The 15,663-nt window shown below is 53.1% G+C and overlaps 1 protein-coding gene across 15 annotated transcripts in view; it reads left to right on the top strand.

The window, feature by feature from the left end:
- DYSF (dysferlin) overlaps positions 1-15,663 on the top strand; it is a 196,220-nt gene that overhangs the window by 63,802 nt on the left and 116,755 nt on the right. For all 15 annotated transcript variants that reach the window (XM_004691507.2, XM_004691505.2, XM_004691513.2 and 12 more), the window contains 7 exons: positions 529-611; positions 6,893-6,934; positions 8,517-8,632; positions 9,142-9,255; positions 10,633-10,810; positions 11,378-11,502; positions 13,408-13,514. In XM_004691507.2, the coding sequence (XP_004691564.1) occupies positions 529-611; positions 6,893-6,934; positions 8,517-8,632; positions 9,142-9,255; positions 10,633-10,810; positions 11,378-11,502; positions 13,408-13,514 (765 nt within the window). The remainder of the gene's footprint in view (positions 1-528; positions 612-6,892; positions 6,935-8,516; positions 8,633-9,141; positions 9,256-10,632; positions 10,811-11,377; positions 11,503-13,407; positions 13,515-15,663) is intronic.

The raw sequence follows: 15,663 nt of genomic DNA on the forward strand, positions 1-15,663 counted from the left end.
CACCTGCCTCAACCCTTCTAGGTTGCCCTTGGGCAAGGGCTTTCCAGCTCCAAGCCTCAGCCTCTTCACCTGTGCAATGGGTGATAATAACAGTACCTGTTCCTCCAGGCTGTTGTGAGGGTCCCTGGAGATGAAAGAAGTTTACAAGTACTTTGTCACATATCAAGTTAGATACAAAAAGGAATTGTGTGCTAGCACTGGCTAATTAGACCAAGGCCTGGGAGGTGGCTTCTTCCTGTCTAGATGTTTCTTGAGCTCCAGAAGCCTTGCTCTCTCTGGGTTTGGCGGACTGGTTTCCTGAGCAGCCTCTTGCCCCCCTCACCCTGTGTCCTGCCTCTGGCCTCCTGCCTCTCACCCTCTGGCAGGCAGCCAGCTGTGGGCTGATGGGATGGATGCCCATGGACTAGCTTCCTCTCGGGGGGTCTCAGGCTGCACTCCTATGACGTGATACTGGGCCATTTCCTTCCTGGTGGGCTGTGTCCTGGGATCTGTGCCCCTGCTCAGGCCCTCTCTGCCCTGGTGCCCTAGGGACCGCCTCACCCACAATGACATCGTGGCCACCACCTACCTGAGTATGTCAAAGATCTCCGCCCCTGGAGGAGAAATAGAAGGTAAGTTTCCACTTTGTTCTGCTCTCTGCCCCTCGAGGCCCCCCTCAGCTTACCCCATGAGCCTGGCACCTCTAATGCTCAGAGTTATTAAATATCAAATACACACAGTCCATGTGCAGATGTATCATAACCTACATTAACTAGCTAATGCTGGATAGTTAGGTAGTTTACAAATTATAAATAATTAACTTTATAGGAATATTTTTGAAGCCCAATTTTATGCAATTCATGGTATTCCTTTTGGCTAAAGACCTTGAAGTAAAATTGTTACATCAAAAAGTGTGAACATTCTAGAGGTTTTGCTATCAAGTTTTCAAAAAGATTGCATTAATAACAAGCTGGTGACTTACCTAAACTTATTTCTTGCATCCTCAGCAAAAAGGTGAAATATTATATTTGAAAACTTAATTAATTTAGTGGATACATTTTTTTTGTTGTTGTCTTAATTTTCATTTCACTGATGACTGGTGGAATTAACCAATGCAAATTTTAAAATATTCAAGTAATTAGTTTATATTTGCATGTTACAAATTTATAAACTTTATATTCTATTGTAAAGTGCTGGTTCATGTTCTTGTCCATATTTCTGATGGTATGTTTGTTTTTTTCTCATTGTTTTATAAGAGTTCTGTAGCTATATGTATATTAACTTTCTGTCATAAATGTGGTAAATGATTCTTGTCAGTTTCATTTTATCACTTAATAGATTTTGACATATAGAAATTAACATTTTTTTATGTAGGCAATTTTAATTTTTCCCTTAGTAGGGAAAAATTAGGCAAGGATCTAACATTACTTTTTTTCAAAATTGTTCTTTGGAGATACCAGCCCTATAAATTGAATATTCTTTTCTTTATCTTTTGAAATGCCATCTTTATCCCATACTAAATTCCTTAATGTGTTTTTGGACCTGCTTTTTTATTTTCTGTTACCTTTAATTGCTATATCTGCTTATTATTTTTTAGGTTTTGGTATCTTGGTTATGCTGGCTCTATAAAATTAATTGAAATGATTTAAAGTCGTCTTTAACATCTGGAACAGTTTATATAACATAAGAATATAGTCTTTTGAGGGTTTGAAAGAATTCACCCATAAAACCATATGGGCTGGGTGCCCTTTTGAGTGGGTGTAGTTCTAGCCTTTTAAAAGCTTTTCAGTTTTTCCTGTTATTTTTAGTTTGTTACTTTTACTATAGTCAATTTTCATAATTTATAGTTTCCTAGAAAAGCCTTACATTGAAGTCTTGTAATTTATTTACATAGTGTTGTTCAGAGCAATCTTTTATAAATTAAACAAGTCTCTTTACCTGTGGTGTTTTCTCTATTCTTATTTCTCATGACATGTGTTTGTATTTTCTTTTTTTTTTTTAAAGATTTATTTATTTATTCATACAGAACTGGGGTACAAGCCAGAGATGCTGAGGGTGAGAGGATTCACTAGAGACAGAGTGGGGAGCAGAACAGGCAGATCGACGAAGTACACTGCTGAGGGGAGCAGCGGGCGGGTCAGGAGAGGTCTGCCACGCCATGTGGTCACCTCTGGGGCAGGCGGGGATCGAACTCATGCGGAATTGGCTTAAGCTTCTTAGTGCTGTGCCTTAACCCGCTGCGCCACCAGGGAGGGCCCTGTATTTTCTTTTTCCTTTCACGATCAGTTTTCTTAGAAGCTCCCCTGTGCACCTCCCCCCCAAACCCAGCCCCATATAATTTATCGGACTTTTCAAAGAATCAATTTTTGGATTTATTTGTTAATTCTAATATTTTTCTTTCTATTTATTTATTCTCTCATCTTTTCCTTTTAAGTCTCCTTAGACTTATTTTGTTCTTCCTTTGAAAACCTGTCTGCTAATTTCTTGTACTTATTTGCACTATTTCTTATTTAAATAATAAAAGTACGGTTTCTGCTCCATCTTGCCTTCAGCAAGCCCCAAGATTGTATTTAACTCTATTTCTTAACTTTTTTTTTCACATTTAGATATTCAGTCTATTTTGAATTTATGTTGGTGTATTTTCTGAAAGCCTTCTGACCTGACTTCTTTGCAGGTAGTCTATTTTTTTCCCTGCCTAGATGATGCTTGGAGGAATGTATCTTTTTTGTTGTCATGTGAGGAATTACATTGCTCTGTCTTTTCAATGAACTTTGAGTCATGGTGAATCCTTACATCTGAGTGGAGGGATCACTTCTTTGATTCTAACATTGCCCTGTGGACCACTGAAGCAGGGTGCAGTGAGTGGGCACCTTTGGGTCTGCCTAGTCTTTGTAGCTCAGAGAGCGGCTTCGTCTCCTCTTACCTGTCCCAACCTCACTAGGTTGTTGTCAGGAGCCAGGGACATTATAAAATTCTTAAGAGTGCCTTGTACATAATAACCCTAAGGTAACATTTGTTGTTTATCATTGACTTTCTGCATCACTAATGGAGTTTGAACTTCTTATGTCTTTTCCTTCCTCTGTTGCTCCTTTTATAGTTTCTTTTCCTTTTCCTTTTTTTTTTTTGTCTTCTGCAAGCAGTTTTCCCCAAGTCTGTCTTGCTCTTTGTTGAGGATTCCAGACCACTCCCTAACAGGTGAAGGCTCTTCTGAATCTTACAGATCCTGCTTCCTACACTGGCACTTAGTCTCTTCCTTCCTGTGTTCACTTAGTGTTGGTGTCTTTCTGCAGGCAGGTGGGTTTCTGCCCATCTCTAACTTTTACCTGGAGGACAGGTTACCATGCCCAATTTTTGCAACTCCACTCTTCAAATTGACATCTCCTCCAACCTTCTTCTAGGTTCTCAGAAACATTAAAAAACCCTTTGATTACAGAAAATTCAAACACACAGAAGCAGAGTTGTACAATGAACCCCCAAGTCCCAGTTCAGCTTCAACACCTAGCGACTGTTCTGATTTCATCAACCCTTATAGCTGGTGGCATACAAAAGCTGCCTTCCAGAGAGCACTGCTCACAGGGCTCTCCTGCCCAGCTCCTTCTGCATGAACGGTGGGCACTGTGACCCCTGGACGCGTTCCCTTCTTGTCACTCTGTTCAGATAGCTTGCTGTCTGCTGTCTGACTGCTGTCTCGGATTTATAGGAAGTGGGCCTCTGTGAACGGAGGAGCTGGGTCAGAGGAACGGTATTCTGGACTACCTGAGGGAGCATTTAGCCTTCTCCCTCCACTGGGCTTCATTTCTGCAGGTGATGCTAGCCTGGCTCTGTTTCAAGGTCATCACGAATACTTTAAAGGGAGACCACAACAGATATATACTTTTTGGTCACTAGATGGCACTCAGGTCACGGGCAACCCAGCGTGGTTCAGGACCCTGGGCACAGGCGGGACCACTTTCTCCACAGGCTGAGCGCAAGCGACAATCTACTTGCAACCAGCTTACAGGTTTTAAATGTGCAGCTTAGCAGTTTGATCTCTGTAACAACAAAAGAGTTAAGTTTATTGCTCCAATGGGAGCCTTTGAGACTAGGGCAGATTCCTTCTCTCAGAGTGCATCACTTTCTGAGGAAAGTTACCTCCCTGCAAGCTTCTCCGCCTTGTTCTGAGGACACCTCAGAACACGCCGCTCTGACTTCACTTCCAACTCTTCATATTTTTCTCTCCACACTTTGATGCTTGTCCCTCTCTTCATTCCTCACTGCACTCAAAACCCAAACTAAATCGAACTGTTCAAATAGGTTCTTTCTCTCTAGTCCTTGCCTCGTGGTTCACCGGCTTTTTGGTCCAAGAGGAGTTTTTGTTTTCGTGTTTTTGTTTCCATTGCCAGGGTGGACAGAACCCAACACTCCCCTCTTAAGCACCTCTGCCCGCAAGTCGGCCTGGGCACACTCAAGCCTTCCTTGGAGCCTGTGCTCCGAAGCATTTGGTGACAATTTTGTTTTCCAAAAAGGAGTGCTTTCTTTAGAAGCTCTAGTCCCTTCAAAGGCAACAGGCTCCCGGGCTGTGAAGCCTAGCGAGGGGCCTGTGGCCTCACTAATGAAGTCACACTGGGGAACAACGCTCGCATCCCGGCCTTTTCCGCAGCAGAGAAACCCCAGATTAGTTTCTTTTTGCCTTCGGAATGTAGATGATGCTGATTTCCCAGCAGTTCTTGCTTCTCCTGCTGCCTGGCGTGGGCTGAGTCAGGCAGCCAGGCTGTGGGCATGGGAGAGGTGCTGCGAGGCAGGGGAGCGGCGGGCTGTCCCCAGGTTATGGCTTCTGCATTTCCAGGGGAGACCACGGCGTCTCTGGGTGTGTTCGGCAGGGCCATGAGGTGCGACTCTTGGGATCTGGGGCCCCTATAGCTTCTCCCAGGTGATGGAATTGGGCTTGGCTCCTCCATCTGTGTTTTGGGGCTTCCACAGCTCTGATTCCCTGGGCTCAGGGAAAATACACCAAAACACTTGTGCTTTGGCACAGGGTGATGGAGGCTGAATAGAAGCTTTGTGTTGGGTGGCCTCAGTGGTCACTGCCCTTGACTTTACAAGCTGTCTGCAGACTCAGGGGAGAGAACTGGGTTTGATCCTGAGCACCCGGGGACCTGCGACCCTGCCCCCAAATTAATATCACTGGCTTGAGATGTCAGCAGAGCCCTCATGCCTCGCTCTGTGCCAGGTCTGGTTAGCTGAATAAACAAATGGATAGATGAATGAGGGAATTATTGAAAAGGTGTGTTTGGGAGCCAGGCCACTCCACAGCAACCACTTAGTTCACCTAGGCACAGGAGGCATGTGTTGGTCAGATGGCTGTTGGGGTGAGGGAGACATCTGTGTCTGAGCTGGGCACCAGTTGGCAACCCGGGCTCAGTCTACCTACTTCTGTGAAAAGCACACGTGGGTCGGAACTCTGACCTCGGGCTCATTAGCCTGAGATAACTGGCCGGGCCTGCTTGTAATCATGTGGACGGCGCTTCAGATGGAATCTGTTTCCTTCCTGTGGTCCTTGGCCACTGCTTCCCTGGATTTGAGCTGTGCCCGTGTGGGCCCTCGAGCTGTTGCTGAAAGCTCCGCTATGACCAGGCTTGACTTCCCCACAGATGAAGCCTGTTCTTGGGGCACTGAAAATGGCCTTGAATGATGGTTGACTTGAATGATGTGACTTGCCAGTCACATTCTTGGCTGAGGTGAACTGAGGGCTGTGTCCCAGGCTTCAGGCCCCAGGCCCCTGGGCCTCTCGCCTGCCTTGCTGCCTCTGGCTCACTCGCCCAGCTCTGTCCTCACATCTAGATTTCTACATTCCTCCACTCTTTTTCTTTCTGCGTGTCTGCCCTTTCTTCCGTCACAATGTTTTGCTTAATTCTTGATTTTTAAATACTGACCTGCAGCTACAGGAAAAGAATCAAAGATTGGGTGTTTTTGTTTGTCTGTTTTTTGAGGACACCAACAGGTAAAGGTGACAAATGAATTAAAAAAAAAGGATTTCACCAACCACATCCCCTAGTTTGGTCACTGCCTTAGGCTTGGTGGCACCTAGCTGGTTGAAGGAGGAGACAGGGAGGTCTGAGTGCAGGAAGAGGTAGAAAACACAGAGGACGTGAAAGGGGATGCTCTTTGGGGGCCTCTTACACATCCTTAGCAGCGAGGGACCGAATTCAAGAGCCCTAAGTATGCCAGAGTATGTTTTTTTGCTTCTATTATTTCTAGACACCCCTTACTAACATTTAACTTACATGTGTAGGGCCTTTGGCTAGTGGACAGCATCTGGTTTTGTGCTTCACTTGAAGCAACAGATGCCCAAACCCACACCCCGCAGTGCCTGCTGTTGTGAAAATGCAACATGTTGCCTTCAATGGCAATACCAGGAGTGGGCACTAGGTGGAGATGTTGTACCTTGAACTACCACCTCTTGGGCTGGCTTGGTCTCAGCTATCAACCTGCCGGCTGGGGTGGAGCACGGGGTGAGCCTCACAGCTTAGCTCTGGCCCCTTCCTGTGTCTCCCATCCTTTCTTCATGTCTGAACTCTTCTTTGCGTATCTGGCTCTCATATGGAAAAGCACATTTTCTTTTCTGTGTTTTTTTGAATGAGTTAAGTTTCGGGTCCAATTTTCAGTTGGCAAACAGAATGCACAGAAGTCCAGGCAGCCCCTTAGGGCTCACTGTGGCACTGGGGGCTGTGTCTGCCTGGGGTGTGGGAGAGGTGGGGACGTAGTTGGTGGTGAATTCACAGCTGGGCTGGGGGTGGGGCCGCATCTGTTTCCTCGCGCGGGAGCTGTCTTCCATGAGTCTGCCTGCCAGCTCTCCATCCTTGGGCCCCTTCATGTAACCGCTCCTCCTCCCAGCCTGTCCATCCTAACCCTCTTCCATTTCTTTATGCTTCAGAGGACTCTGCAGGTGTGGTCAAGCCTTCTCCAGCCATGGACCGTATGTGCTCTCACCTTGGGGATGACGAGAGGGTGGGCCTTAGGGGTTTGCTGGCGGGGAGAAGGTGCCGGTTGCAGAGGTGTTTTAATTTGCCTGAGATGGGACTCAACACCATGGTAACTGAGCTGGCCGTGGTTGCTATTTTTCCACGCCCTCCTCCCCCCGTGCCCTTTCCCGAGCCTGTGGGCTGTGGTGCTCACTGAGTCCACTCTCTCCAGCAGGGAGGGGCTGGGGCCAGGGTGGGCTCCGAGAGGAGCGGGGGAAGTGTGTAGGGTTCCTCCGGACCAGGGCTTGAAAACTCTTCCTGTTGGGGTTTACAAAGTAAATCATTATTAAGATGATTAGTACCGATAAATAGTGACGCTCATGTCAGTTCCATAAGCCCGCGCCTCCCACCTCTGTCCCAAATGCCAGAGACCTGTCTGTGCTGGGGACTGGAAGGAGAGTGATGGAGGGGTCCAAGGTAGCCCCTGGCTCGGGGGAGGCACGCTCCTGCCTTCTGGTGGGTAATATATTTCTCAAACCTGTCTTGCCCTCCACTCCCCTCCCCCCAGTGTCTCAGCACTTAGGAGAGCAGCTCCGGAACTCCTGTAGGCCTGGCTCCAGGACTTCCCTGCTCAGGCCGTTCATTCTCTGCGTACCCCCCATCACCCCACCTTTGCTTTGTGTACTGGATCACCTGGGCAAGCCCTGCCCATGTCTCACCGTTGGCATTCTGGATTTGACTGCTTTCCCTCACCTTGCAAAGGGACAGCCTGACTTTTCAGAGTTCTCAGAATATAGCCAGTGAAGTCCCATCTGGGAGACTTGGCTGTCAGCTGGAAATCAGAACATTAACAGAAGAGGGCCTCTGCAAATGAGGAAAGTGATAATGGAGAAAAGATCTTCTCTCATCCAAAGTGTAATTCTCACTCTGAGTCGCCTCCACCTTGCTCCCCTAAAAGGTGGTTCTTTGCAGGAGTCAGGCTCTCAGATAGTCTGTCTCGACTCTGTGAGGATATGGAATGGGGGGCATGTATCTAGGGGCTGCCCTGTTGGGGAGACATCTAGTCCCCCCAGGGACAGGGACAGGGGCTGCTCCCTGTCCTGCTAGTCACCAGGCTCCGGGCCCCCCTCACAGACCCCCAGGGGGGCTGGAAACACCAATGGAAGTGCAGGGAGGAGAAGGGGTGCAGGGCAAGGGGTGCCCTGAGAGGGGCCTGCTGTGGAGGGCCGGACCCCCAGCGCCGGGACCCCCAGCGCTGTGTGCTGGCTGAGTGCATGGACTTTGAGGTTAGGCCGTTTCGGGTCATATCATCTTGTGTTCCTTTGCATCTTTGTGCCAGTTTGCTCATATGCAAAACGGGACTAATAAAAATACACAAATACCCTTAATAGTAAAATACCCATGTATCAGCTTAGTAGGAAAAATTGAAGGAGTTGATGGAAGACAGGGGGAGCAAGTGTCGATGCAACTAGTCTTTACCACTTGTGGGCTTCATCCTGGGCACACTGGGGGGACGGGGGCCAGGAGTGGGATCAGGCCTGACGCGGTTGGGTTGAGCCCTAGAAAACCCCTCTGATCCCTGCCCGTTTTTCTCAGTGGATGACCATCTAGGCTTCCTGCCCACCTTTGGGCCCTGCTACGTCAACCTGTACGGCAGCCCCAGGGAGTTCACTGGCTTCCCGGACCCCTACGCAGAACTCAACACAGGCAAGGTGAGCCAGCCAGAGCCCTGCAGGGCAGGCCGCCAGACCTCCAGTGGCCCTTGGTCTCCAGGACTGTGTGAGGTCTTCCAGTCTGGCCCAGGCGATGTTTGGGTCTGGCCTGGAGTCCAAGAGCCTGAAGGGGCCTGAGCAGGCCCAGGGCCAAGCAGCCACCTCTCAGAGAGTCCTCCTTCTGCCTGGCTCCTCCTGCTTTCTTTCCTTTTGCTGCTCCTTCACGGTCAGCCTGATTTACACCCCCCCCCAATTTTCCTGTCCCCTAAGGGTACTGATCTCATTTTATCTCAGATTTCCTCTCTCCCTCCCTCAGGTCAGATGTCTGGGTGACTAGGCATGTACCCTGAACTCAGTACTGCTATTTCCTCATCTGAAGAGTGATGGGGGTGACTCAGGGACCTCTGGGGTGCCTGGGAGCTGAGTGACCTCAGTGCCAGATCATGCTGCTTTCTTTTCTTCTTCCCCTTCGGTGGCCCCTGCTCCTGGTATCCAACCACCCCTCTCAGGGTGAAGGTGTAGCCTACAGAGGCCGGGTTCTGCTTTCCTTGGAGACAAAGCTGGTGGAGTACAGCGAGCAGAAGGTGGAGGATCTCCTGGCAGATGACATCCTCCGGGTGGAGGTGAGCACACGGTTCTGGGAGGGGCGAGGAGGGCGGTGGCTGAGAGGGGCTGCCGTGGGGCATCGTGGTGGAGGAGGGTTTAACCCCAGACTTCGGCATGTCTTCACCCCGCTGTACCCCAGTGCCTCAGCTGTGAGGTGGGAGTAACCCAGTCCCCACCCTGCCTCCCTGGGAGGGTCCTCAGAGGCTCAAGGAATTGACAGGAAAGTCTACTTTTTAAAAATCTTCGTTTGATGCAAAACGAGAGACTGTGGTCACATGCCACCTAGTGACGAGGATGTGACTGGAGACGGGTGTCGTGTGCCGAGGGTGGCTAGACAGCCACCCTGCGTGACCTCACAACTCGCGGTGGTGCGCGTCACACACGCCTCACCGGGAAGACACCGAGCGGTGCTGGACTGTATTCCAAGCAATGTAAGGACCGTGGCCCTGGGCCAGGTGTCAGACTCTGTGCTGGTGACACTGGTGCTCAAGTCCTCCTCGCACCCCAAAGTATCTTCATGCTACAGGTGATGAAACTGAGGCTCACCAGGGCCAGGGTGACCAGTGGGGTGTGGGCCTTGTATCTGGACGGAGGTACGTGGCGCCCACATGGGGTTTGAGCTTTCAGACTCTGTGGTCAGCGGCGCCAGACTGGCCACTCACCAGCTGTGTCAGCACCCCTATCTGTAAAGTGGGGGACATAACCATGGTGGCCTCACCAGATTGTTGTGAGGTTGAGATTAAGTCCCCCCTGTGTGCGGCAAGCACTCGCTCAGGGTTACTTACTACTATCTACCATATCTATCTACCATACCCCCAAATCCAGTTGTGTAATAACCCCTCTCTTCTGCGCCTCCCACAAGGGGATCATGAAGTCGCCCTGGTTCAGGCCAGGAGTGTGATGGCGCGCCTGCCGGCCCTCATCCTGGTGCCCACTGCCTGAGGGGACAAGGGGATTCTGTCGCACCAAGCTCGCGGCAGCCCGTGTTCCCGCAGAGCTGGCTGGAGTGTGGACACCCTGAGCGGCGTGGGGGGGTGGGCGGCCCGGCCAGGGGTGTGGAGGAGAGCCTTGGGCCCCTTCCGAAGGGCAGACGCAGGAGACCCAGCTCCCCTGAGGGGCGGTGCGGCTGCTGTTGGCTTGGACTAAGGGGCGGCCTGACCTTGGAGGAGCGGCCTTCCTAGAGGGATGCGGCCCATCACACAGGCCTGGAATGAGTGGCGCCGTTGGTAACCACACCCGGGCGCTGGACCACTCCCCGCCCAGCCGGCCAGCCGGGACTTACTGGGCGCCAGTCACGCGAGGGGAGGGTCCGGGACAGACGGAGTTGGGATCTCTCCCCACCCCTTGCCTCCCTTCCTCCTCCCTGTGACCCCGGCCGCCTTCTCTGCTCCCAGAAGTACCTGCGGAGGCGCAAGTACTCGCTCTTCGCGGCCTTCTACTCGGCCTCCATGCTGCAGGACGTGGATGATGCCATCCAGTTTGAGGTCAGCATCGGCAACTACGGCAACAAGTTCGACACCAGCTGCCTGCCGCTGGCCTCCACCACCCAGTACAGCCGCGCAGTCTTTGATGGTGAGGCCTGGGCGGCACCCGGGGGCCACCCAGACGGCAGAGGCAGGGACGGAGCCCTAAATCCAGGCCCCACCCCCCCAACCCCACCCCCGCCCCGGGAAGTTGTCAGAGGCTTGCTGGACCTCCCTGGCTTGGGGAAATCTGTTGGGGCAAGTCTCCTCCTCTGAGCCCCTTTTATTGCACCCCCTCACATACCTCCCGGTGGGTCCCCATTTGGGCTCCTGGCAGCACCCCTCAGCACAGATCCTGACCTGACACCATCATTTATTCCACGATGGCTATGGACCCTGGTGAAGAGAAGTTGGAGTGTGGGCTTGAGTTTGCTGGGGTCCCTCCTCAACCTCCTATTTTGACGTGCTCAGGAGCTCTAATGAGAGCAGCCGCTCTGTTCAACACACGTAGGGGGCTCAGTTGCCTTGTTGGGACCGGGGAAAATGGGTCACGATGTGTGTGCCCGAGGCGGGGAGTTCTTGGTGGAAGGGCGGAGTGGGTGCCTGGGTCCCTCCCCTGCAGGGCCTCTCGCTGCCCTGCTCCTGGCTCAGTCCTAGGCCCTCTGCCTCCACTCAGGCTGCCACTACTACTACTTGCCCTGGGGCAACGTGAAGCCTGTGGTGGTGCTGTCCTCCTACTGGGAGGACATCAGCCACAGAGTGGAGACTCAGAACCAGCTGCTCAGGATCGCTGACCACCTGGTGAGTGGGAGCCCACCCCCTAACTGCCCCCACCCCCCGCCCACTTCCGCGCACCCCTGTGTTCTCGGACCCCCCCCCGGGGGGGGCACACGTGCTCACACACAACTTTGCCAGCACACCGTCATGGCGCCAGGGCCCAGGTGTCCTGACAGTGCCAGGTTGCGGTCCAGTCCTGCTCCCTGGGAAGGGAGGGGGTGAGAGCAGTCCTGGGGTCCCCAGTCTGATACAGGACACAGAGGCCGGCTAAGAGAAATGAGGTAGAACAGCAGACTAGAGCCCTGCCTCCCTCCCTTGCTCCTTCCCAAAAATGTCTTTGACTCTTACCGCCTGCAAGGGCTGGTGCTGGAAATCTCTAGCTAGAAGGTGGAAGTGAGGGGCGTAGCACCTGCCTTTGGAGAGTCAGCACAGGTGAGGTGAGCACTGGCTCTCCTACTCCTCCCATGGGAGGTTTCCGAACCTAAGTGCAGGTGACACTTTGGGACTTCCGAGGAGTGATGGGGGACTCCGAGTGACCAAGGGAGGTCAGGAGGGCATCACGGGACAGTGAGGGGAGTGTGTTCACTGAGGGGAGGCAAAGGCTAGAGTCCAGTTGGGATGCCAGGGGTCTAGGGAAGGGTGAGGCGGCCCTGGGAAGGGGGTGACCTGGGAGAAAATGGCAGCGTGGAGCTAGAAGGAGTGGCTGGCCTATGGCACGGGGAGGACGGAGGCAGTGAGAGTGACAGGAAGTGACCAGGAAGTGGACGGGTCAGGTGGTCAGCCCTGTTTTGGACGTGTCTGTGGGTGCTGGGACCACAGGCCTGGCGCTTGGCCAGAGAGGGAGGAGAATTGAAGGGGGCGGAGGGGTTGGGGCCCAGGGTGGGAGGCTGACCCTCTCGGCGCTGCTGCAGGCCTTTTCTGTGGTGTCTGTGGGGGGGGGGGGCGGGGGGGGGAGGGGCGGTGCCTGCAGCCTTCACATGCAGAACTTGAGCTCCGCCTGCCCTCCTGGCCCCTGCCGGCCAGGTCTGCCGCCTCCCAGGTGAGCCACCTTCTGAGCCCCGCTCCAGTGCCCTACCTGGCACGAGCTCCCCTTTCCTATCCCTCCTCCATGAAGAGTGAGCCCAGAGGGGTGGCATCTGCGGGGCACCGAGGAATGCAGGATGCCGTGAGAGTCGGAGAGGCTTGGGCACGAGTGGTAGGTGAGGGGCGGTCACAGCAGCTCCCCTGGCACTCGCCTCTGCTCTCAGAGGCGAGCAGCCCACGCTGAGATGAGGGTGGCCTGGAGTCGCTGCTGTGCAGCCGGGACTCTGCCTTCCAGACCAGCTGCGCTCACACAGGACGTTCCCCTGGAGCGGGGCTGCCGCTCTTTCCAGGGCCACACTGGGTGTCCCAGGCCTAGCGCAGAGCAACTGACTGGGCTCCTGTGGGGGCTGGGCACTGGAGATGGCTGGAGAAGAGTCCGGGCCAGCGCCGCCCTGGGCGTCCCCTCCCACAGGAGCCGGTGCGCCCTCTTGCTGGAGGTTGTCTTAGTCCTCCTGAAGGAAGGAGGATGTGATCCGTCCTGCTTGGGCGGCAGGGATAGGAAAGGGGAGCTCGTGCCAGGTAGGGCACTGGAACAGGCTCAGAAGGTGGCTCACCTGGGAGGCGGCAGACCTGGCTGGCAGGGGCCAGGAGGAGCAGGCGGAGCTCAAGTTCTGCACTTCTGTGAAGGCTGCAGGCACTCATGACCAGGCATGAGGTTGGGGTCCAGGCCTGGGAATTTGGTTATGGTTTTGGGGGTGCCTGGAAGGTTCTTGAGCAGACCTTGCTGTGTCAGGACCAGGCTCACTCAGTGTTGCTGTGAGCACTCTTGCCTTTTCGATTGGGGTTTCTGCTGCGGTGACAGGACTTGGGTCCCCTCGGTGACTTCCCTGCCTGCCTGCTCCCCAGGAAGCTGGCCTGGAGCAAGTCCACCTGGCCCTGAAGGCGCAGAACTCCACGGAGGACGTGGACTCCCTGGTGGCTCAGCTGATGGATGAGCTCATCGCAGACTGCAGGTAGGGGTTTCTGGCTTCGCCGCCCTCCCCTCCTGGCTCCGCGCGGCCCTCTCCCTAGCAGAGTTCGTGTGTGGCGGGGAGCGACGGCACGTCTCCCCAGCCACGCTTGGCCAGCGGTCCAGCCCGCGCTGAGTCCAGAGGTGGTGGAGCCAGCACAGGGAGTTGAAAAGGTGACATTTAGAGCAGGTCATAAATCTCCCTGCAGCAGCGGCAGCTGTGGCCCCGGCTGCCCGGCTCACCTGAATGGGGAGCATTGTGTCTGATCCCCGACCTCTTATTTCCCTGATGGAATCTCCAGGAGGAGCTGGCTGGTGGGGGTGATGGCGCCCCTCCTTCCCCCAAGGCTACGTCGGGGACCACGGTTTCTGTTTAGCCTTCTCTTGACATGGCTGGTTGTCAACTTCAGAAAAAGGGAGCCGTGGGGTGATGGAGAACAGGGGGATGCACAGGTATAGCAGAAAGAGGAGCATCCCAGTGTCTCCTCCACTGCTGAGCAGTTTGGGGCTCACCCCCACCTGGCGCCTCTGAACCTTGGTTTCCTCAACTTGAATATTCAACGTGATGAGAAGAATAGCGACTTTATACTATCACATAAACAGAGTGCCTGGCCTGTAGGAAGTGTTTAATAAGTGGTTGCTATCATTATCACTAAGAAGAAATGCCGGCGACTTAGTTTCCTGTCCCTTTAACCAACTACCTGGTCTGGGGCAGCCTCACGCTCTTGGCCTTGGTTTTCCAGCTGTTAAATGGAATAAGAAATAAATAGTTGTCTTTTCTGCCTTGTAAAATTGAATACATGAAAATTCGATGTTTGCCCTAGGTCTTGCCCCACCCCCATTGAGTGTATGAGAGATGCCTTCTTGCTGAGAAGTTGGAAGCCATGGACACACTTCCCCTTGGGAAGTGTCCCTTCAAGTAGACAAAATGTCTACCGGAAGGAATACCCTCTCCCCCCATGGATCACTTACTTAGCCCTCAAATCTTCCTGAAGATGTGTGCCAGGTTCCAGAGCATTCAGACTGGGGTGCAGTTTCAGCCTGCTGGGGGTGCCAGATGCAACAGTGAGCCAGTGAAGTCACATACTGGGGAGTCAGAGGCATGAGCCGAAGGAGCTCAGAGCAGGTGCATGAACTCAAATGTAATCAGGGACCCTTTCTGGAGAAAGATTGTGAGCTTGAAGGAGGAGCAGGAGTCAGCCTTTGGAGAGAGGCCTTCCCAGCAAAGGACCAGAAGATGGAATGCCTGCTGCCTCCGGAGAATATATGCTGAGTATATGAAGAGGCTCAGGCTTCCTCAGGGGACATGGTGACAGAGTCTCAGTATGAGCACTTTCTGTACCAGGTGTGCTCTGAGAAGGTTTTTTTTTTTAAAGATTTATTTTATTTATGTATGCATACAAGAGCTGGATGTTGGCCAGAGATGTGTGTATGTGGATTCATCAGAGACAGTGGGGAGCAGAACAGGCAGATCAACTCAAATACACTGCTGAGGGGAGCAGCAGGCGCGTCAGGAGAGGTCTGCCGTGCCATGTGGGTCAGCTCCCTGGCTGGGGGTTGAACTCATGCTGCAGTGGCTGCGGCCAGCGCCACAGTGCTGAGACCCAACCCCTTGTGCCACCAGCGAGGCCCTGTTCTAGAAAATTTACATGAAAATCTTATGAGGCAGGAAGTAGAATGATCCTCATTATACAGATGAGGAAACGGAGGCAGAGAGAGGTTAATTAACTTGATTAGGTTAATTTACTTGTTTAGTCATGGAGGATCCCCAGCCTGTCCTGCTCGCTTGATGGTAGATTGCATGTGGGTGCCCAAGAAGACCCAGAATGACCCTCTGGCCAGGCCAGCAGGGCGGATGGCAGTGCCGTTCTCTGAGTCACCTGGGCTTGGGGACAGATGAAGAGTTCAGCACTGGCCATGTTGCGTGGGAGATGTCCGTGGGTGCCTGTGGGTTGGGGCACACAGGGGCTCAGTCAGTGTGGGGGGAGCACTGCGTGGAGTGCCTCAGGTGTCCCACTGGCCAGCCTGACAGCTGGGGTATGGGAACCAGCCAGGACTGGGCTCTCCCTGCAGCCTTGCTCACGCTTCCAGCGTCCTGTGGACCTAGTGGTGTAAGTGTCCGAAACACCTCAGACGAGGACCCACATCGCAGC

The sequence above is a fragment of the Condylura cristata genome, unplaced genomic scaffold (assembly GCF_000260355.1).
Source record: "Condylura cristata isolate star-nosed mole 26May11 unplaced genomic scaffold, ConCri1.0 scaffold00031, whole genome shotgun sequence".
NCBI classification, from domain to species: Eukaryota; Metazoa; Chordata; class Mammalia; order Eulipotyphla; family Talpidae; genus Condylura; species Condylura cristata.